At 38.8% G+C, this 24149-nt stretch overlaps 1 protein-coding gene across 15 annotated transcripts in view; it reads right to left on the reverse strand.

Annotated features, from left to right (window-relative positions):
- Window positions 1–11949: 11949 nt before the first annotated feature.
- The window catches only part of atp2b2 (ATPase plasma membrane Ca2+ transporting 2), a 200267-nt gene continuing 188067 nt past the window's right edge, over window positions 11950–24149 (reverse strand). For 11 of the 15 annotated variants that reach the window (XM_041781370.1, XM_041781377.1, XM_041781398.1 and 8 more), the window contains 6 exons: window positions 23024–23215; window positions 22161–22374; window positions 21841–22052; window positions 21570–21677; window positions 21220–21402; window positions 11950–15461 (listed from right to left, as the gene is read on the reverse strand). In XM_041781370.1, the coding sequence (XP_041637304.1) occupies window positions 15150–15461; window positions 21220–21402; window positions 21570–21677; window positions 21841–22052; window positions 22161–22374; window positions 23024–23215 (1221 nt within the window). In that variant the 3' untranslated portion in view covers window positions 11950–15149. Of the gene's footprint in view, window positions 15462–19162; window positions 19714–21219; window positions 21403–21569; window positions 21678–21840; window positions 22053–22160; window positions 22375–23023; window positions 23216–24149 lie in introns of all 15 variants that reach the window. The other 4 variants (XR_005991592.1, XR_005991591.1, XM_041781399.1 and 1 more) reach the window with 3 other exon arrangements.

Raw genomic sequence — 24149 nt, forward strand, 5'->3', positions numbered from 1 at the left:
AACAACCCACAGCAGCTGCAGTTTTGGAAATGCTTTGACACAGCCGTCTCATCGTCACAATTTGGCCCTTTTCGCCCATCTTACTGCTCCCAAATATCAACTTCCAAGAACAAATTGCTCACTTTTGGCTTGACATATCCCACCCACTGATAGGTGCCACTGTAACAAGATGATCACTGTTATTCACTTCACCTGTAAGCAGTCATGGCTATGGAATTTATTTTTGTGCTTTTTGTGCTTTTATTTGGACAGGACTGTGGATAGGTAAGGATATCAGTTTAAAAAACGAGGGGTTACAGGCTAGAAAGAAGCTGCTGGTTGGATTTGGAAGATGCCTTGTTGAAAGACTGCTCTTTGGTTGACCACTAAGTCACAGTGTCCTTGGATTGGTTTGTCCTGTCTGCTATAAATTTAATTTTATCTCTATAGCCATTAAAAGTCCTTGGATTCAATCTGAGAAGGACAATTCATCTCTTTTCTAACAGAACCTCATACAACTTCAGGCCATTCTCATTTTTTTGTATAGCACATTTCAGCAACAAGGCAATTCAGGTGCTTTATGCACAACTTTAGAGCATAACAGGGAGCAATAGGAACTTAAAATAAGGCTGAAATGTGGACTATAGCATGGGATGAGAGGAAGCAAGTTGCTGGGAAAAACACAAAACCACAGGAAGTATGCTTCATAGCGTGCAGACCTTTATAAATACCGTGCCACAAATGACCCCTACTGGTCAAAACTCTTCATTGCAAATACCAACCAGCCTGACCCCTTCTTCAGTCATCTATAATGTCACTTCTTCCATTCCCCTCAAGTGACCTTCATTCTCCACTGTAGGAAACCATCAACCTAAACAAAAAAAGTTCAAAACCATCCATGCCCTCTAACGCTGAACAAATGAGTCACTACATTTTCTGATTATGATCGTGTTTTTCTTGCAAAGTTGTTTCCGAGCTGCCCAAAGGTGTGTCACATCATTTTTGGCTAGTGTGAAGAGTATATATGGCTTAAAGGTGTAATACGAACCTAACAAGCCACCACATATCACCTTTACTTTGAATCATCCGACAACATAGCTGTGAGTGCCATGGATGCAACGTGTGTGCGTTTTCCCATGTCATTCCCACACTCCCATTCCCCAAAACAGGAACCATAGTCACCCCTTATCCCATTAAGACAATTGCCAAGACTGGCATTCAAAAATGTGCACGTGTGCGTGTGGCTGAGTGTGTGTTTGTGTGCGTGCAAACGGACACACAAACCCACATATACGGACCAATGCACACAAATATACCGACCCATACTCCCACTGAGCTGAGAAAGAGTAATTTCAAAATCAATCCTTTGGGAGAAAAAGAGTGGAGAAAAAGAATGAGAGCCCCAAAACCTCCACCAGTGTTGGCTGATTGTAAAGGACTGTCAGTTACTGCAGCCTTCTATTGGGCCAAAGGGAAGCAGCAGGATTCAACTCGGGGCCCAATAAAGGGCTATTCTTCCTGGAAATCGGCCCTCGCACATGGACTTGAATGCACTCGGGTGCTAATCTTCCAAGCTGTGGGAGCCCACTCTATATTCACAGGCTGTGCCACCCGAGCAGGCACGGCTGCGCATGCTGATGCTATTACACACACTACGAGGCTAACGCTAAAGCTAGCACGGGGTTAATGCTCATGTCTTGATTTGTGTTGTTGATGGCTTTCCTCTCCTTCTTTTTACATGGAATAATGAGACAGAATTTGAATTTATGCTTCATGTGCATTTCAACTATAATAATGCTTTAATTTTCTTTTTAATTGACAAGATAATAATCTGTATTAAAGGTGCAATGTGTAAGCTTTCTTCACAATTATTCAAAATGACTACTCCTGTGTAGCATACCTTTTAGATGAGTACTTAAATTATTTTGAGGGAAATTCTTCATAATTTTTGATGCTGTATGTCATTTATGTTTTGTGCTGCTTGTTTCTTATGGACCATGATGACAGCCTGTTTCCATCTTTTGTCCTGGTGTTGCAGTTTGATAATAACTTGACATCGCAGATCACTGTTTCATACAACCATTAAATGGTATGCATTTCGTATTTAACTGGGAAACCTCCATACAAAGCGTTTGGGAAGGGCAGGACTTCTCAGAAGATTCTCTGAAGGTGATTGGAGGAACATCCTGCCTGTCACATTCAGTATGGGCCAATCAGAGCAGCAAGACAAAATGAGCTGGTAGGCGCACACAGCTCCTGTGGGTTACATGCCACTTGAAGGGGCAGGCTTGAATGTTGGAGCTTGTAGGTGGATAAAACTCATGTGAACAAACCCCTCTGAAGCGTATTATCTGCAGGCATTTGTTCCTCTTTTAATAAAAAATGCTCCCCAGAACTGTTACGCTACACTAATCCCTGTTGCAAACTCATGCGTACCGGGAGATGTGTGAAAACATCCTCTCTGCCGTGAAAAGTTTTAATTGTGGTTCTTTGCTCTTTTTCAACAAAGAAAGGTGGTCCAGTTCTACTAAAACTGCCACTACAGCATCTGCGCTAAACACTACATCTGTGCAAGATGGATTTGCATGATGACAGACATGGACTCTAGCCAATCCATCTGCTTTGCAAGGTTAGTTTAATACAGTTATAGCTTATGAATTTCACCAAAGTACTCATCTTAGGTCAGTTCTCATTTTATTTTTTTAATACTCCCTCTTGTGTGTTTTGGAGGTCTGTGTGCATGTTTGTAGATGTGATCATTTGCAGAATGTGCCCTCTGGACAAACCTGTTTCCAGACTTGTAAGTGGAAGGTCAATATTAAACCACCCTCTTCTGATAAATGCTTCTGACGGTTGGTTACAACTTATAAGCGACCAAACTGATGTTCTGTTCCAAACAACCCAACATCAGTTTTAGAAAGTTTGTGAGACTGTTTTGTTCAATACAAGAGTTTAAGACAGTTGACTTTTGCTTTCCTCTGTGGAATCCATAATGCCATTTTTGATCCCAAATATCTCTGTGTGCTTTATGTTGTCCTCTTCTTTAGGAAATATCACCAAGAAAACATAAAACAATGTAAAGGAATCTGGCCCTGGCAGTTGCTCTGGACCTGGAAACTTTAACTTTGAAATGACAGGAAAGATCCTTTTTTCATCTACCATTGCTGTTGACAAAGCTGGTATCACAAGTCCCGCCCCTTCTTGATTTTGATTGACTAGTGAGTGAGAAGAAACATTGATGGGATGTAGCACTGCCCTGAAAGCTGACACATTTTTAACTGAGAGTGCTGTGAGCGTTGCAAAACAAAACAAAACAAACAAACCCTTATGCAGTGGCTGTTTTTGCCCTCAGGACACTGAAAACACTGGACTACATTGGTGTTTTGAAAATATGTGCTGCTGGGCAAAAACGGCATCTGTGTCATATTCTCTTCCTCTGGCTGTATGTTCTGTCTTCCAAACCCCCTCTAGACATTTTAATATAAATTCTAAATCAAGGGATGCGTTGCACAGCTCCCCCCATGTCATTGATTTACTGATTACTATGACTTGAGGAGTCTCTTTTACAATAGCAGCACTCTATACTTTGTATTTACTAGACAGTTAATTTCAGTTTCATTTCAGGGATGAATTTCACATATTGAGGGGAAAAGCTGTTAACAGAGACCATCCCAGTCAGCTTGATGTGTAAACTCTGAATGCTTTGTGAGTAACAGCTACTTTTAACAGCTTTTCTCCCTCATTACGACAATTTAGGTCAGTTTGTAGTAAACAGTCCCAAATTCAAGTACATTTATAAACAGAAGGTGGGCAGAGCTAAGCACAACATTTATACTCATCTTTTTGATTGAGCGCCCCCTGGTGGGAGAATTGACATGTGTGTTTAATTGGCCTTTTGTTCTGACAATTTCCCTGATAATCCAAGTTAAATCGTTGGTGTGGGTCACAGCACATTTAGTTCAGCTTCCCCCCCATTACTACATGACACCATGCTTACAAAGATTTCACATTTGCAGTATAATGTAAAATGACAGCAGAGGCATCAGAGTTCTTATTCATTAAGAGCAGCAACCCGAAAAATAAGGCCAGAGAAGATTTGCCAAAACTTAAGATGCCATTTGTTTATATAGGGTTTAGATATCATTTCAAACATGGCAACTGCATTGTTGGACTTATAAACTATGTTTTAGAAACCATTAGCCAGGTGACATTACTGAAAAAAGGTCTACGTTTTATACAGTCTATGATTTAGTCATCTGATATGACAAAAGATGGGAGCAGACTGTCAGGTTTAGCTAAACAAATTTATGTTAGCTTATTTTTTTAAATCATATGGTATCTGTTTTTTTTTCACTACTCAATCGCTTTTACAATTCACAGAAAAGTATCTTCAATATTCCCTTGATTGCTTGAACTTAGTTAAAGTGTTAGTTCACATAATGAATTACATTTTTTTCTCTCCACATCTCCTGCCCTGCCTCTAGCCTCCTGTTAACTTAAAGGCTAAAAAGCTGTTAAGCTATGATTTGTCAATTTCTCTTCAGAGAAGACATTTAGCAGATAATCAATAACTAGGCCAGGATTATTTACTGGCTATATGCCTGTCTCTAATACCAACTTTGACCCTTTAAAATACCAGCTCAATCAGGACTGTAACTGGCAGAATACACACCTGTAAAGATCCACAACCCAAAGAAGAGTGATAGTCGAGGCTAACTCTGGCCATGCTGACATGTATCTTCATTTTATACCCTCACTGACCTGGTTTCCTCTGAATCATTAACACTGATTATTGATCTACTCCAGCTCAATCTTCTTCAGTCTTCAGTTGATCAGTTAATATTCTACGTCTTATTATGATGGATGGTACGGCAGACAAAGAGTCTGCATTTTTCATGGCCACTACAGCCATAGTCACATAATTAATCAAACAGAAACTCAATTTGAGTTTTACATTAAAAATGTTACGTATCTAATGATCCTCAGTAAAATAAGGCCCAAAAAGTGAGGTTTTTCCTTTCTTGGTGGTAAAAAATATCAATTTTAGTGATAACATAAATTATATAGATGAAAGTTTTTGATACACATATTTATTATTGAATTCAGGTGTTTTAATCAGACCTGTTGCCAAAGGTGTATAAAAATCAAGCCCCTAGCCATGCAGTCTCCATACAAAAACATTTGTGATACAGAATGGGTCGTTCTGATGAGATCAGTGACTTCAAGCATGGCACTGTGATAGGATGCCACTTTTGCAATAAGACAGTTCGTGAAATTTCCTCCCTGCTGGATATTCCACAGTCAACTGTAAGTGAAATCATTAGAAAGTGAAGGCGTTAAGGAACAACAGCAACCCAGTCATGAAGCTGAAGACCACGTAAACCCTCAGAGCAACTGCTAATAGCCATGGTGCATAAAAGTCGACAACACTGCTGATTCTATAGTTGGAGAGTTCTGAACTTCCACTGGCATTAACGTGAGCACAAAACTGTGTGGTGGGAGCGTCATGGAATGGGTGGAGTGATGAATCACGCTCAGGGCTTGACATTAACTTTTTTGCTCACCAGCCACGGTGGCTAGTGGTTTTGCAAACTTACAAGCCACTTGGTATTTCCACTAGCCACAATTTTGGTGTTTGGAAACTATGAGCTATATGCCCAATTTGGTACAAAGGCTATGATATGACACACATGCTCTACTCTCCCTCATCAATATCGGCTCTCTTCTTAATAAAGCACCTCTCCCTGACATACTACACACCCTGGCTTGCATGAGCGACAGAGACACACAGCTGGAGTGTACACACACACACACACAAACGGTGCTGATGCACTGATCCTCCATGGACAGAGAGAAGCTTTAACATAGAAAGAGAAAGTTCAGGTCTGAGTTCATCCTCCAACATTCTGAAACATTTTCCCTAAACAGAAAGAAGCCTTCAGTCTACATTACCAACACGTCATTCCGAGTGTGTATCGTGTGTGAGTGTTGCGTTTATGTGTGTCATGCAGCATCAAAGCCCTTGGCGTAAAAATGCACAAATGGATGAAGAGACTAGCCTTTTCAGTTATTTTGGAGGGGAAATTTGAGCCTTTGTGTGCTGAACGGCCTCTCTGTAACAAGCCTAAATCATAAGGGCTAACAGACAAGCACGGTCAGAGTGAAGCATTAGTTGTGACACTGATAAATTCAACACACCATCGTGGCTAGTTAGAGTCACGCTGCTACCTGCCACGGTCGAAATCCACCACATTTGGCTAGTTGGCCGGTGTAAACGTCAAGCCCTGATCATGCTTCTCTGTTTGGAGGTCAAATAGGCAAGTCTGAGTATGGTGGTTGCTAGGAGAAGATAATGGAGAGATAATGCTCTGGGGCTGTTTGTCAGGTTTTGGTCTAGGCCCCTAGTGAAGGGCAATTTCAATGCTTCAGCATATCAAGGCATTTTGGATACTGCTTTGCTTCCAACTTTGTGGCAAAAGTTTGGGGAAGGCCCTTTTCTATTTCAACATGACTGTGCCCCAATGCACAAAGCAAGGATTATAAAGACATGGTTTGGTGTGGAAGATGCAGAGCCCTGACCTCAACCCCATCAGTAGCAAGCCAGGCCTTCTTGTGCCTGACCTCATAAATGCTCTACAGAATGAATGGGCACAAACTCCCACAAAAACACTCCAAGGAGAGTGTGGGCTGTTATAGCTGCAAAATGAGGGCCAGTGCCATATTAAAGTATGTGGATTCAGATACAATGTCATTACAGTCCCTGAAGGTGTGATGGTCAGGTGGCCAGATACTTTTGTCCATATAGTGTATCAAACAACTGTGCAATTGATGCTGTAATTAGCATCTTCCACCTCACTGTTTCATTTTCTGGTCTGTAATTTAAGACTACTTTTGGGTTTGATCACATCACTGTCAGCAGTGACTAAATGGGAGCTGCACAGCTGTTGTTTTCAGCCCTGATGAGCTCACTACACCACCTGCTAAACAGCAAAGCATAGTGTTAACTACCTGATGATCAGAGTTAACAGGTGAGGAGGCGGATATACCCCTTAGGAGAAGGCCAAGAGAGAAAATATTAGTAATACGACAACAAATAAAACAGCTGCTTGCTCACTTATTAATAATTTCAACAAAGGAAATTATTTCTGCATTCTAACTGACTTTGAATCTCACTTAAGACTTAGATTCTCAATATGACTTACTAAATTTGTACTGTTTTTAGACAATAAAATTTAAATAAATCAGTAAATAAGTATAGATTTGGTATCAGATGTATGAAAGTATCAATAAAACACACAATTACCATTAAATTAATTAAAGCAAGTTTAAACAGCCCTATATTAATAACCTGTGATGCAGTTTCTAAATTGTCCCTCCACTACTGGGCTAAAATAACATGTTTTTGGGTTAAAATATAATCAGGATTCTTGAAACTGAAATGATAAAACTTTCAGATATTAGGATTTTCATATGTCTGACTGTCTTTTTATTCATAGTGAAAGCTCACAGATGCTTCTGGACACATTACAGTGATCTTTTAGTGCTAACACTGGTGAAATACTGCCCTCCAGTGGACAGATGTATTAATGCAAATGTCTTCTATGACCTTTCTGCTAAACAGCCTAATCTTTCCCTTCGAGCTTTGCAGAAATCACATCTTTTCTGTCTATAGAGCGATGTTTGGTTTCCATCCATCTCTCATAGGTAAACAGTCGGGGTGTTTCATCATTTTTGGGAGATAGAGTCAACTCCACACAATCAGCAGATTTGCACAGTGCTTTTCTACTTCAAGAGTCTTAAATCAAACAGATATCAGCAGCCAGAGTCTCGTTTTAAACTAAATGGAGAGATTAAGTCGATACTAAGATGTTCTTTAGGCACCAGCTCTCCCTCAACATCAGAGGCGGACTGACTCAATCCTGCTTCAGCACGCTGCAGGCATCAGCAGCTTGAAGGAAAACAGGAGACATGTTAATGTGTTTCACTGGACTACAGCTCTGAAAATCAGAAGAAAAATCTCAAAGAAGATTTCTAAATCAAAGATGCACAGCATATTGTAATGTAGCAACTTCAGAGGAAAACCTAAGCACCATGCTGCACTGCAGATTCTCAATTCTAAAATATCTAATGTTAAACAACATTCACCTGACTAATTTAAAGATCAGAAATGCAAAAGAGAAGGCTTTAACAGATTGTTATATGTAAAATTAGGGGCACAGACATTTTTACTAAAGTGTCTTGTTATGAGGTGCACTGATTTAGATACAGGCATGCCATTTAAAATCATTTGACAAGTGAAATCTTACCAAATTTAGCAGATATTTAACCTCTTACAAGCCATCCAAGACATTTCCCCCCTTTAAAGTCTTAAAATATGAATTTTAAATGAACTTGCAAGGTAAATATCAATTATCTGAAGTGCAATAAGATATTTTGACCAATGAAAAGGCTAATTCTATTGCAAATGTTTTTGTTTTTTTGCAGAGTATTGGCAATATTTAAAGATCAAAGCTGTTCTAATGTGGGTTAGATCATCTCTAAGCGATGCAGATGTGCTAGATAACTTAAAGACTGAAATATTTCTTTGAGAGTTCATAAGAGCAGAATTACAGTATTTCTGTAAAAGAAAAAGTCCTGTTTATGTGAACAAACCCCTCTGAAAAATTACCTTATAAGTGTACAAATATAGCTGTCAAAATGTCAGTTTTGTGAACACAGTAAAAAGTTACTAAAGGAGACTGGTTGAAAGTTCTGATATTATTCTCTGATACCTCTTTAAATATCTCATCATCATGGTTTTTTACCCAGTATTACTGTGACGTCTCTTTGGCAGTATTTTTGTTTACTATCATGTTCCTACAAAACTTAGAACATTCCCATCAGCTGACAGTACTCTTTGTCAAATCATCCTATTGAGCATGATGGCATATGGATGTAACAGTATCTTACGATACAATAAAAATGGGGTATGTATATGGACAAAGGAAAAAGTCTTAAGGTATTTCTGTGAGATACCATGAGTGTTGCTGCTTTTAATGAATAAAATTAATCTGTGGTTTTATTAATGCATACAAACTTAAAAACGATTTAAATTATCCATTTGATAAATGCACTGTAACAGACTTTGCAGTACTGACATAAGTGAAAATTATGAGAACAAACTGTTATCATAGGGAAATATCTATTCTTGAGGTTTATATATGCAAAGAAGATGGATTGTAACGGTTAATGAATAATGAGAAGAGAAAGGTGAAATAAGTGCTCTACGTCCCTCTACTTTTTAGATAAGTTAATCAAATCATTGACATTTTTGCATAAAATTGTTATTATTTTGACTAATAAAATATTTAAGTTTTAAAAATCATTGAAAAGGATGGAGAAATGTAGTAATTACTTTGTCAGTGAATTTAAATAAAATAACCATAACAAGTTGACTTCAATATCATTTATCTTCATATCATAGCTCCCTAGACTCTCAAAGGGATTGGAAATTTGGATCATGGATGGATGGAATATCTCAATCCCATCCTTGTGGCTGGCTGCAGTATAGGTGAAAGGGACTGATCTCAAGGCTGAGTTTATATCAAACTTGAATAAATGTTGAAAATAAAATATTTAAACAATATGTCAATTAAACCAAAATATTTATTGAAGTACTTGAAAATCCATCCCGCTGCCGAGAAAAATACTGACCCTTTTACAAATGTAGCTGCATTATGGAGCAGTAGAGGACTTGTTTATAATCACTGTGGCTGTAGGGAGATGCTGCAATGGCTGAGCCAAAGTGTACTGAACAGGGACAATAAAGCAAAAGATTAATGCACTAATTATGGATCATTATTAACTGTGGTCAGTGTATGATTGTGGACAACCATATTGGGGATATACCCAATACTTAAAAGTCCCAGTGAAGAGATTTAAAAAACTTTGTTTTAGGTTTATTGTATGACAGGCCACTGTGTTATGAACCACCAGTCCAAATGTCAGTCATGAACAACATCTATAAGTTTATAAAATTAAGCTTCAAAATCAAAAAATGAGGCTGTAAAATCTGCTTTATAATGGTGTGGGGTGTCAGTTGAATGAGCTGAAGCCACGCCCACCCAGGAGACATATGACGCTCTCATATTTAAAAAAAAATGCTTCTGATCAGAGCACAGCTGCCTGGCTCTGCACGAGCAGAGACAGAAATAAATTTACTGTTTTTTGGTACAAACCTCTCTGCTTTAATGCTTTTAATGACCCATAGTCCACTGTAGCTGGTAGTTTTGGGAAATTAACCTCACGATGAAGAAAAACACAGCATGTAGCTGACTGTTACCTTTCAATGAAGACTGCAACATCGGCAAACAACAGGCTGTACTGTAGATGAACAGCTCAGTGATTTTACATTATTGTATCATTAGGGGGGCGGGGTAATTCCCAATCAATGCTGATGATGTCATGAGCTCAGATTTTTGCCCTGCTCAAATAAAACCAAGCCAGGAGAGAGGTGAACATCTCTCTAAAGGTCTAAATCCAAAATGCAGTCACACATATACCTCAGTGTTTTCTAGTGTCTAGTGTGTTAAGATGCAAAGTTAGGATTTCACTTCACAGGGACTTTTAGTTGGCTCTGAATCTGTGTAGCCTCTGTGTCTTTAGCATGGTAGCAGACCTGCTCAAAGTGAAAGTAGGATCTTCTGGAGATTGGTTTGGTTTTAGCTGTGCATGGAACAAAAAGTGAGAGAGATAAACATTCACATTAAAGTCTTCAGCCTTAAAACTTCTAGACAGTCATCAGGATGCCCTCATTAGCTCCATTTTGGTGACCCAATGGTATCAAAGCAAGAGCTTTCGTTTTGCAATTCAGCTTCAAACATCTGCTGTAAAGGCCAGATCAGACTACAGTATATTGTTGCCTTTTGTGATGACACCATGCAACAAAAATCTTGTCCTGTCTTGGCCAACAGACTGGTAACACTAGAGTGTGATCCTGACCGATCAATGTATGCTGTCTTCAGACTGTGCAGGATTTTATAGGTAGATAGAGAGGCAGGTCCAAGAGGGTCAATCATAGTTACAACAACAGTGCTATAGATGCTGCTAGCAATAATCAAATAGAATATGAGGTAGGAATGTGATAACATCAATAAATTATCCTAGTTAACTTAGCTTTTCTGTATACAAACTGATTGATTGATGAATATACAAAGGTTGGGAGCAAATGCTATCCTATTATTGGCATTAGGATATCCTTGTCATCAGATCAGGGTAGACAGAAGATGCAAGAAAAATTCTGACTTGCCAGTCTTGCTGAACGATGCCCATGGGACGTCCCGGATGCATTGTTAATTATGCCACACTGTAAGAGTGTATGTTGTTCCTTACATTCATATACAGGCCGACGTTTGATGACAGGCTGCGACGATGCAGACGGGCCAAAATCTGGCTAAATTCATGCAGTCTGATCCGGCCTTAAGCAGAAACTTTATAAAAAATTAATAAGAATGTAAAACAGTCAAAGTGGACACTGGAAGGTGAAGCACAACGAATCAGAACAGGACATGTCACACGGGGCCAGGACACACCATGCTGGGTCATGCTGCTCTGGGAGATTTATTTAGTGATTTTTCCTTTTTTTGTTTTTATTATTGTTTTTTTTTTTTTCACTTGCGCTCCTGTCAGGAGTGTGGTAAATGGGACAGTCAAGCAGCAAGAGTCACAGTTCATCATTATCATCATCATCATCATCATCATCATCATAATCAATATCATTTCCATCATCACTGTCACCACCATCATCCTCCTCCTCCTCATGGTATCATAATAATAATAATAATAATAATTTCATCATCATTTAACTTTTTCCTTGAGCTAGAAAATAATTTACATCACATTGTTTTCACTGACTTTTGAGACCACAAACATTCCAGCAACACACTCTAGGATTAAGGGTGGGTAACAATCAGAAAAGCATGACTTTTTGCATAGTATTAAATGAACAAAGACATTGAGTTCTTTATTTACAATTATTGTATAGATAAAAAAAATATCATAAAAACAAGATGAACACTTAAATCACTTACCCATAAATGGCTAAGTATGCCAAAAAGTTATCTGTTGGCATTTCTCTTTTTCTTTGTTCCACAAACTGCATGCTGCTAAATACAGTACATCGAGGCAGGTGAGAATATATTGCAAGAAGTATCATTGATATCATCATTATCATTATCATCAGCATCATCATCATCATCAGCATCATCGTCATTGTCGGTGTCATCTTCAACATAATTATTGGTTGTTACAACATGTGTTATCAATGGATGTAATCACACGATGTTTTCAGTGTTTCTGACAGGAGCAGTGATTGATTACATACAGCCAAACAGCTGTGTTGGCAGTATGACTCGTGGTGCATGATGGGAGATGTAGTCAGGAAAAGTTCCTGTTTTCACATCAGTCTGCATGGAGTTACCGTCCTCAGTGGACTCATTGCTGTATTTACAAAGATTATTTTTTCAATAGTTGTCTTTGCATCCTCTTAAAGCTGAATGTCCTCCTGGATGTAAAAGTGGTTGGCTTAAGTCTTTTTTTATTTACTGGAAATGATGTTGTGTTTTTATTGTTTTTATTTTGTACAGACGAATAAACAAAGAATCTCTCAAGTTGAAATGTTGGAAAACACAAAGTAAATCAACAGCCTCTAAGCAGAATATCAGAATCCAGACTTCTTGTTGTTCAACTTAAATACAACATATTTTATTCAAATGGTCTTTTTTCAACATGCCTGAGCTGACTGGTAAAGCTTGTGCACCCTCTACAGATGGACGGATCAACTGGGAAATGACAGAGGAGGAGGAGGAGGAGGATATAAAAAAGAAAACCGATGCTTGAATAAATTATTGTATATACTGTAGTAGTGTTGTATAGGGTTACTTTTAAGTAGAAAAACCGTCAATTTTTTCAAGTTGCATAATGAGCCTATCACGTCATGCTTGCCAATGACTTGGGTTAGTAATAGAAATAACAATAGCACAGGCTAGTTTAAGTGGCCTTGTCCTTCTGAGTGCAATAAGGGTAAATGTGCCTTCTGGATGTCACTTCTCTCTGGTCATGTCTGATTGGTCAAAGCACAATAAATAGTTTACAACTAGTGAGTACAGTTGAGATGCTAGATTACTGTATATTCTGTGACGGCAGGAAGACAAGCTTGGTTAAAACACACAAAAGCACATCTAGAATTACACCACAGAAGTTTTCATTCATTACCAGATAGTGCAGAAAAGGATCTTCTTTTTTATATATATAGAAAAGAGTCAAAGCAACATTCCATTTTTGTTGTAATTTGTACTTTTTTTTTGTCAGTTTTTCCTTTTTTTTAGATGTTAAAAATGCCAACAGCTTTGTGGGGCTGCGTGTCCCTCTGCTAGAGGAAAAAGACATCTCTTTAAACCAAAAAAATAAATCAACTGTAAAAAAAAAAAAAAAAACAACCAATACAATATCTTTCAAATTACCAAAAACATAAGTTTGATTTCCGTGCGGCACAGATTAGCTAAATATAACTTTGCAGATTTCTTATATGACTCGATTGCAGCCTTTTTGATGGTCACACATATTTTTAAAACCTTAAGTCCTTTGAACAAGCAGGTTTATCTAGAAGACAGTTCACTGTAAAGGTCCTGATCTCAGCCTTTGACTCAAGCTCTGACCCCAGGCCAGTACTAAAGCACAGATAAAACAAAAACACGTTAAAATAATAAAAAATAAAGTGAAAAATAATTAAATATTCCCCCTCTGTCACATAAAGGAGGCCCCTGTTTAGAAAAGGCAAGCCACTCCACCTTGATCCCAACAATCATATGGTGTAATACTAAGATTCCACATTTACTACGTTTCCCATAATATTTTGGTTTCTTTTTGTCTGTCAATCCTCTAAAAATATCTACAATATTGAAAAGATAGCAGGCAAATTCCAGCACATGGTTTTTCAGTAATAACACACCATCACAGCTCTGGTCCTTCTGAGCTCCAGCTCCGCCTCTCTATCCTTCTACAGACCAGGAAGTTTATCTCTACGAGGTTGTAAACAAATTACATTCTCTTTAAGACATAAATAAGTCAAAGTATTTTGAGCCATTGAAGCAGGAACAAGGCAACATGCCAACAAACAAAGATAAACTCTCTCTAAATATATTTATATGTATTTATATTTATAGAATATATCCCATAAATGCTATCATCATCAATATTATTTTGCGTTCCTCTTTTCTGACAGGTGCAAAACTACTGTGCAAGTTGAGCCCTACCACCTCGTTACACATCTCTGTTTATGGATGAAATAAATTTTTACAGTCAGGTAAATGTTCATGCCACACAGAAGAGGGAACTTTGCAGGCCAGGAACTCAGAGAAGCTGTCTTTAAAATAGTCTGCCGCAAAGCCTAGCCCATCACAACAGAAGAACTCCAATAAAATTAAAACCCTTTTAAATAAAACTTGGGTAATGTACATTCATGCAGGAGCAACAATAATAATAACAACAATAATCAGAATGAGAATCAGAATAATAACAATGTTTTTCAATTTAATTTAAACTATTATCAGTATCGACAATGTTATTGTTGAGGAGAGGGAGCGTATGGGGAGTTAAGAGTCTGTCCTGTTTTGTGATTTACTCCTCAGCAGTGTCTCCCTCCTCATTGTCCTCCTCTTGTGCCAATAATGACACAGTTCATACATGTGTGCAGTCAGCGGTACGCTTATTCAGTACATGCTATCACGCACATGGTCATATACACCGCCGCCGCCGCCACTGTACACATACAACCACAAAAGCAGGATGGCTGTGTAGATTTTGTGGCTTTGTTTGCGCTTTTTTGATTGTATGTTAAGTTTTTTTCACCTTGCTGTATTACTTTATTACAGATTTTCTGTTTTGAGAGGAGCAGAGAGCTTTAAGAGCTAAAGGTTAAGGGAGGCAGATGAAGATATTAACACAGGACCTGTCCTGTGTGAATGGAGGTTGGGGGGAGGGTTGCTGGAGGATGAGAAACGAGCAGGACTCGGTGAAACTCTGCGTGTGACAAGGTGAAAGGTTGCAGTTAAATATCTGGAGGAATTGAAGAAGGTTCCACTCCGACTGAGAGGAAATGACATTAGAGGTTAGAGGCGAGGTGAAGATCAGGGTTAGAGGCTGGTCTCCAGGCTGTGAAGAGGGCTGGCAGGACTGGAGGAAGCAGCTGATTTACTGGTGTCAATGGTCAGATTGATGCCACTGTCGATGGCGTTGTTGTTCTTGTTAGGGGAAGAGGGCTGGCTCGAGTACTTCCTCCTCCTCCGAGCTGAATCGTCGTCTGTGTCGTCGATAAGGGGGATGTTAGGCGTCGAGTCTTCTATCCTAAACTCGGGGTGTGTCATGAAGTTGTGGATGGATGATCTGGAGTCTGGTTTTTCCAGGCCTTCATAGAGGGAGCTACGGAATGCATTCACAACGCGGATCTGTTGCAGAGAAAGGGGGGAGAAAAATAAATCATGAGAGGTGCTACAAGAGAGCATATGCAAGGGTTAGAGGGACCCTCGGGATGAGAGGAGAGAGGGACAGAGGGGGAGGAGAGAAACTTTCAATTAAGGATAAAGAGGTGAGAAGAGGGTAAAGTGGCATCTGCAGTCTGTGTTCTGCTTTCACAAGATGACTACAGTTCACAAGTCACTCAGTTTGGGCGTGCACTAAGAAAAGCAGTGAGGAACACAATCATAAAAAATAACACAACAAAATCATACATTTCAAGAAAAACAAAGCAACACAAACGCTCGTTGTAAGTATACGCTTTAGTCCAATGTGCTGTATACCTAGAAACAAGCCACGTTAATAAATGGAATGCTCACAGAAAAAATTAAAGGAGAATATCACATGCAAGTTGGAAGAAATCTGGTGGACGAGGTCAGTAAAAAGGAAGGAGGTTAGATCTATGAGATCCAATCAGGTGCTTTAAAAACTTCTGGAGGTACCAGAGCACTGTCTGGGAGAGTTTCCACACAGACTCTGACTGAGACACACAAACACACGAGTAAAGCACAAGGTGTGTAAAGCATGGTCCCAAACAGGGATATGGAGAGTCAAACTCAAGCCTGCATGGGAAGGTTGGTTCAACACGAGCATTGCAGTGTAAAAACTCACAAAACCACACACTGAATAAAAAAACTGTGGCATTTAAGACAACAAGCAAACACAGCAGGTTAAAATATTGTGAAAACGGGAAATAAACAAGAGGTAAACACAAACTACATGCAACAAGACAACAGGACGGTGAGAGGTGGACACTGGTACACAGACTGCTCACACAAAACACATGGATGTGAATGATGAAAATAATAAGTTCACTGTCAGAGGTCTGACGGTCATAGCACGCTTCAACTCCATGCACTTCTAAGTAAACACTCAAGTATAGGCCCCAAACGCTACATGAACCTTTAATAAGGACTGAAGTGTCTGTGTATCCTATTCCAGTAGTAAGAGTTGCCTTAATCAAAACAGTGTTTGCATGCAAAGAAAACAAAGTAAGAAATCCCACAGACTTACACAGAATAAGGCTCAGTCCCATTTCTAACTTTTACCCCCACCTTTCAGTTTTTAGTGCCCCTTTGACCCTTCATATTCCTGAAACATCCTCAGTAGTCGGGGATATTAACTTAAACAGATGCAACAACATTTGTACTACAAGAGATTTTTTTTTAATCAAAATCATGATAATATGACCATCTGTCTGCAAATTAATTTATATTCAGCCAATTTCACCGCAGATTTTAACATCAGATTAGTATTATTAACTAACAGGACTTGTTACAAAGTTGTAGAGCACTTTTCAGCATTGATCTGAACAGATGAAAAAAACTGTCCTGCAGCAACCAAAAAACTAGCGTATATCATTAGTTCAGACAGGCCACGGAGTCAAGTCCAGTGATCTCACACAGCTGACTTGACTAATTGCTCTCATGCTGCATTATCTAAACTGCTCTTGCCTGGCTATGTTCTGCTGCATTCTCTACAAGCTACTCCTAAAACCATCCTCCACCCCAGCTCTTCCTCTATTCTGTGTCTTAATGACATTCTGTTGTCACTGATGCCTGCTCTGTTCTGGGTGTTTTGCTGCTTCTCTCCCTGCCTTATGCTCTCCTTATCTGCATAGGAAGAGAAGGAACATGTGCTTTTCTAGCTCGATGTTTTCCAAGGAGGCTCGTGGAAGGGCAAGGGGATCCCAGAACAGCCACACCGCCAAATATAAATAACTTCAATAAGTGCTAATTAATAACTGCTAATAAAGAAATCGTCATAGACACAAATCATGTGGGCCCTTACTGAACCAGTGTTATGATTGCATGCTGCTCCCTGTGCAGCCAGAGTTTATGATGCACATTGCTAATATGCTTTGAGCTTAAGTTCCTCCCTGCAATAATTGATGTATTCCCAGGGTTTTGCACAAAGGATAAGAAAAAATAATGTTACATTACATAAACTGTGAGTTGTGATAGCAGTATGGATACGTTAAACTGTCGCTGATTCCCCGGTTAAAAAAGTACACAGCTCTGGATAGCCATCCTTAGGCATCTTGATGATTCACAAGAAATTCTGGGAGGGATTTCCCACGACACTGTTTAGAGTGTGCCTCTGAAATATCTTCATTTGAAGACCATGTGGCCCTTGCACTTCACTCTACCCTTCTATTCCAGTGGTTCCTAAAAGAGGGTCAGGACCTCCAGGGGGGTTGCGAGAAGCTTTCTAAAATAAACAAAGAGAAATTTAAATTGATTAAGATATATATATAAATTTGTACACAGTGCTTTGTGAATCTGATTACCATAACCCTAAAATATAAGGGCCAGCCTAAGTGGTAGGGGTGGGGGGAATACAAGGACTGAGCCTTAGTGTGCAGGCTTTCTTCTCTTCTCAGCTGATATTTGTCATTACCTTGTACCTATATGTAATCTGGGTATCACCACACTCCTTAACACACAGCAAAGATTGTGAAATAGATTTAGTATTTGTACACATCTAACTTAGTTGCAAAGGGTATATTTTATGTTTTTAAAGGTCATAACCTCATGTCAGTAAAATAAATGGTACGCAAAAACCAACAATCCAAAAGCCAGAGCAAATAAACTGATACTGAAATTAGAAAGATGTAAAAATCTGTGAAGAATGAAGGTTTTAAATGTGTTTCCTATCAAAAACTTCCAAATAAAAAAACTCACTTAAAACGTTTTTAATATATATGATATGAAATAAATATCTTAGACTTGCACTTGTCTGTATTGTTATGTTTTTAAAATGGAATTTTAAGATAACTTTTCAGAGCAGAAAAAAACTCAAAGATATAATCATACAGCCCATGAGACTGCACTATGCACACTGTAAAAAACTACTTCTGCTATTGTAGAGCTGTGGCAGAGAGGGGTATAAGGAGACAAAACATATAAAGGAAAATAATAAGAGGAGCCTGTCTGGATGAGTTCATGTGACAGGATGTCTGACAAGTAACACTGATGGGGTGTCAGAAAAGGGGTGGGGGGTTGAATTTACGTTGGTGCTGCTGCAGTGGATCTATGTCCGTAACTATGGCAACATGACAGTCAACTACACTGACAGAATGAAGCAACAAGACGGGATGGATTATTGGCGGAGTATACGGCTTTATAGTGGTTCTCCTGCCCCCTTCATTCCTGTCCACATCCCCACAGCAGAGTTTAACATCTGATATTTAATCAAAACACAAAGATTAGAGACAGTTTGTGTAAAAAAAGAGGGAAAGAGAAACAATGAAGGTGCCCCCCTCCTCTGTGGGTGGATTTAAGATGCACCTTTAGAACCCCCACTCATAAAAAACACTTTAAAAGCCTGCAGAGAGGCTATCATGACAGCTTCATGTTTCCCTGTCACTGCAGATGATGTGTCAGCTGGAGAGTCCATGCAATATCAGGCAGTGTACATTTTCTCCACCTTAATTCAATAGATTTGCCTCATCATTAGCAAACTCACAGACATAGTAACATAACATGTCGACTTATACTTGAATGTTTACCCAGTCTTTTGGTGAGTTGATTGAAATTAGTTCACATTAATGTCCATCAAGACGTAAAAATGGAGGGATTGGGGGATGGGATAATGGATGGGGTGGATGAGCAGAGGGAGACAAACTCACAACCTGAAATGTCACGCCGTGGGTATCACCCTTAGTCCTGCGCTCCTAGCACTCTGAGGAAACAAACACACATTCACCAATGAGAGGACAGTACACCCAAGCATGGGAGGAGATATCAAGATGAATTTGAAATCCAGTATGAACAGCAAAAAGACAGAAGATAGAGAAGAAATGAAAAAAGCAGAAAGCAAGAAAGAAAAACAAATAAAAACACATCTTCAGAGATGCCATCCCAAAAAGATAGACAATCATTTAAGAATAATAAACTAAACCATTAGCAGAACAAGTAACTCATTTTTTTGTTTATGATGGCAACCCTGGAGAAAAGAGAGCAGAGTAGCAGACTGACAGAGATCTGACTCACGGCCAGTAGTGGGAGGAGCAGTAGCAGCAGTAGTGCTTGTAGGAGAGGAAAGGGCATTGGACAAGGACACGTGACTAGGACTAGAAACATTGGTTACATCCTGGGTCTGGCTGGTGGTGGATGATTGACGTCTCAGAGCCCCCGCCCCCTGAAAGGACGTGCCACTCTTGAAGGTGTTGACTACTTCAATCTGTGGGAGGAGAGCGGGACAGGAGAGGACAAATGGCTGCTCAGAGAGACACAGACCAAATGGCAACACAGGTTGGGTGACTTTGGGTGGTAGAGGGAGCATAACATGTCTCAATCATGACTCGATGAAGGTGGACAGCTAAAGGTCAGGGTGCAGTATCCCAGGATATAAAAAGACGGGCCAACGATAAAGTTCATCCAAATTGCAATGATAGATCTTTGGTGAAAAAACCCAAAAGATAGTACAGATAGAAGTCCAGAACATTTAGTGAATGAAACCAAACCTGTTTGCATGGCTTTGCCTTTTACCTTTTACACTGATGCAATCTTTTACATCAAATAAAGTTTTTCCTCTTTTGGGAAACCTGCATTAAATTGATATTGGGAATAAAAGATTGTCTTTATTGAAACTGCACCTGTATTTTTGAAGTTGCTTTAATTTTGCATTTATTTTGATCTTAAATTTTCTCTCATAAAAAGCTCTTTATTTGCTTGGTTCTCGCAACATTTTTGTGTAATCCTATCCTAATCCTGTTATTTTTTTAAATAATTTCAGGGAAAAAGGAATAATAATTATAATAATGATAATTATATTCAAATTACAATGATAAAAACAACAATAATGATGATAATAATAATATACCTTATTGTATAAAGCACTTTTTTTAAAGGCACTAAGAGCTTCAACAAAACTACAGAAAGATAAAGGAAGGCAGGTTTAACATCAAAGAGAAAAGACCTAAAATACAGGAGACATAAGGCAGATAGAAATGGAAGATAAAATTAAATATTAATAAAGCCTTTAGTTAAAAGAAAGATTTAAGAGTGGAATTTATAAGAAAGCTAAAAGATGTGACCTGCCTTAATGTGACTAGCAGAGTCCCACAGTCTGAAAGATTTAAACCCACCAAAGTTTAGATTTTTTAATACAGAGCTCCCTAAATTTTTGGCTGTGTCTGTTGTATGCTGGTTCATTGTATGATAAAATGGGATCCCTTCACCCTGAACCCTAAGTGACCCACTAGTGAGATGAAATCAATCCAACACATGGGCAGATTGCCCTGAATATCACAGTGATAACGGTTTGCAGTTTTGGTCACAGAACAATTCAGTGAATTTAACCCCCAGAGGATGTGACCATTGATCTTCCACAGGTCCATAGTGATGATCACCTCAGTCCAAAGAGAGAACGCTGCATCTTCTTGTACCTAGATAAATCATCTTGAGATAAAATAGCTTGAACAGTTACCGACTAACACAAACAATGGATTAAGTCTATCCCTTTAGCTTTAGCCACTGATTCTTTAGAAAAGACAAAACACAAGTACAACAAATAGTCATTTCATGTAGAATCAGATATTGTTTTCATTTTTTTCTGGTTCATTTGTATGGTTTGTTTCAGTCAAAATCAATATATACAGAACTATATTTTATTTTTTAAGGAGAAAAAATCAAGGAAAATCCCTACATAAAGTAAAGACAACATGAGCCCTTCTTCCTTCCTCACCTGAGTCTGGATGCGGTTAAGTCCTCTGAACCAGAGGATCTGTCCTCTCCTCAGCTCCCTTTCTGCATGGTCAATCTCCTCGTTTTCTTCATTCACATCCTCCTCTGGTAACTCATCTTTCTGAGTCAATTGGCCTGCCCTCCGCAGGAAGCGCAACCTGGCATTAGGTATGGAAGCTATCACCTTTACATAGAGAAAACACAGCAGTGGGTCAGAGAGGAAGATTGATAGTTTACAGTACAGCAAAAACACACAGAGGAAGAGTAAGATATTGTAAAGTACAGTAAAAGCAAGAGGACAAGCACAGCGGTAAAATATCAGACAGAGAAACAGATGAGTTTGCATGTTACCTGTCCCCAGACAAGCTCTCCAAGCCCGAGGAAAACACACCACATCCACTTCTCCAGGTCCAGAGGCTGACAGCTGAATGGCTTCCCTCCAAACTGCACAATAACAATCTGCACAAAGCAAAGTACAAGTAAAACAATACACTCAGAGTTAGAATAAACATTACTCCTACTTAGAACAAATTAACATCAACCTGATCAATATAATCTGTCAAAGAAAGATAATAGCTCAGTAAAAAGAGAATGAGTCATAAAGAAATACACATCGTCTTACCTGCACAGCGAAGGTGCCAAAAACAATGGAGCAGAAGATGGGGTTCCTGAAGATACCATCAAAGACATTCCTCTCGCCATGAATTTTTCTGGCATTAATCTCGTTGAAGAGCTGCATCATGACGAAAGTGTTGAAGATGATAGTGTAGTGCTCAGATGGAGGAGAGTGCAGAGGAGCATTGCGGCCGCTGTCGATGTCAAAGATCTGCTCACCTATGAAGAAAAACAAGCATTAGTATGCTGTCACTAACTTAAACCACACACCTGTCATACACGACACAAAACTCCTGGTGTACAGCAGAGAAAATTTAGTGTCTGTACCAGCAAAGAGAAGCGTGAAGATGATGACGAGCTGATAGACTCCGTGTCCGAGGATGTTCTTGGTCATGGTGCTGGAGATAAGAGGCTTATTGCGACCATACGGCTTTCTCTTCAGCAGAGACTCTGTGGGAGGCTCTGTCGCCAGAGCCAGAGATGCAAAAGTATCCATGATCAGGTTCACCCACAACATCTGCACCGCCTTCAGGGGAGAGTCCTGGGGAAAGCAACAGAAACTGTAATTAATACAGGGGTCCTTCACACTTTTAATAACCAAACTTAAGACTTTTTAAGACCTTCTAAAGACCTGAACTGAGAGAAATGAATACCATCTTGTTGTATGCCAAACATTTAAAAGGAAAAGCATGTGGGATTTCTCAGTACACTGGACAGAGCTGAAATATCTGGTCTAATTCACTGTTAAGAAAATGTCAGCTAATAAGGACAATGAGATTTTTGGGCATAAACACCCAAAGTTGATCATTTCGGGCATATTTGAAGCCTCTTTTCTATCACAGTATAGTGAATTTTATCATAACATATACAACAACCATACACTCAAAATGAACCATTAAAATTGGAAAAACGTTGGTAGAGAATAAAGATTGGAAAAAGACGTGTCCAAGTCATAATGTTATCAAAATTTAACACCACTGATTAGAAAGAAATAAGACTTCTTATTGACTTCAATTTAAAAACTCCCACTTAAATTTTTTCAAGCATCTCCAGGAACTCTGTAACAACCAACTTTTGAACAACAACCTCTACTACTGTACCAGGACTTTTGTTTTTTAAATTAAAGAATAAAACATCTACACTCAAACAGGCATTAATTGTAAACTAACACGCATAAACATCATTCTGACCTGTGTTATGCAAGCGCCGGTAAAAGCCACGATGACAGCCACTACGTTGACAGTCAGCTGGAACTGAAGAAACTTTGAGATGCTGTCGTAGACGTTCCTGCCCCACATTACTGCCTTTACGATGCTGCTGAAGTTATCATCAGTCAAAATGATATCGGATGCTTCCTTGGCCACATCTGTACCAGCGATTCCCTGAAAGAGTGCAGAAAAGACAGTAAGAGACTAATGTGTACTGGAACTTAACTTAGAGGTTTCTTAAATGGCTAAATACACATTGCACCGTACTGCAGTCTCTTATTTTTTCTGGATATGAAAGGTACTCAATTAACTCTGCAGCAATACAGATTAAATAAATTGTTTGCATTCTATGGTTTTGTGGCAGATGACTCCATATTAGAACAGGATACCCTTTCTACTTATGTGTCATGTTTCGTAAGTTTGGAGAAGTAAAATAAGTGTACACATCTACAATTTCAATGTCTTTACTGGAAAAGCATTTAACATTAGACACTTATCTCTCATTAATAAAGCCATCTACCTATTATCTGTAAATAGCCTAAAATAGGCAGGAATAACAGGTGGTGTCAATAGAGTTTTGCCAGTTTTATTTATACAGCTTAGTATCACACATTTGCCTCAGGGGCTTAACAGTCTGTAAAGTACACAACATCATCTGTCATAAGCCTCTCTTTTAGGACTAGGGGAAAAATCCATTAAAAAATAAACCTTCAAAGTGAAAAGACAGAAAAAATTTTTTAGAAGAATTTCAAGATTAGGAACTGAAGGAATGGCAAATACGTAATAGATGGTACGTTTACAAAAACAGCAACATAGTTACCTCAAAGTGTTGCGTGTAACAGGATGAAAAAATAAAGATAGAGATAGATAACACAACAAAAGATGAGCTTAAGATGATCAGATATGGCTGTAAAACCATGAGGAGGAGGTTTAGAACCACCATATATTCTTGGAGGAGATGGTGTCTATTCAACTTGTGGGCAAATTAAATAGAAAATCACAAAGCTAAAACATGTACACAGCATATTGAAGGCTTTTTTTTTTTTTTTTTACAGTTTTCTGGTGTAGGAGTGCTAAATTGCATTGCAGAAAAATTGTGTGAGCTCAA

The sequence above is a fragment of the Cheilinus undulatus genome, linkage group 3 (assembly GCF_018320785.1).
Source record: "Cheilinus undulatus linkage group 3, ASM1832078v1, whole genome shotgun sequence".
NCBI lineage: Eukaryota > Metazoa > Chordata > Actinopteri > Labriformes > Labridae > Cheilinus > Cheilinus undulatus.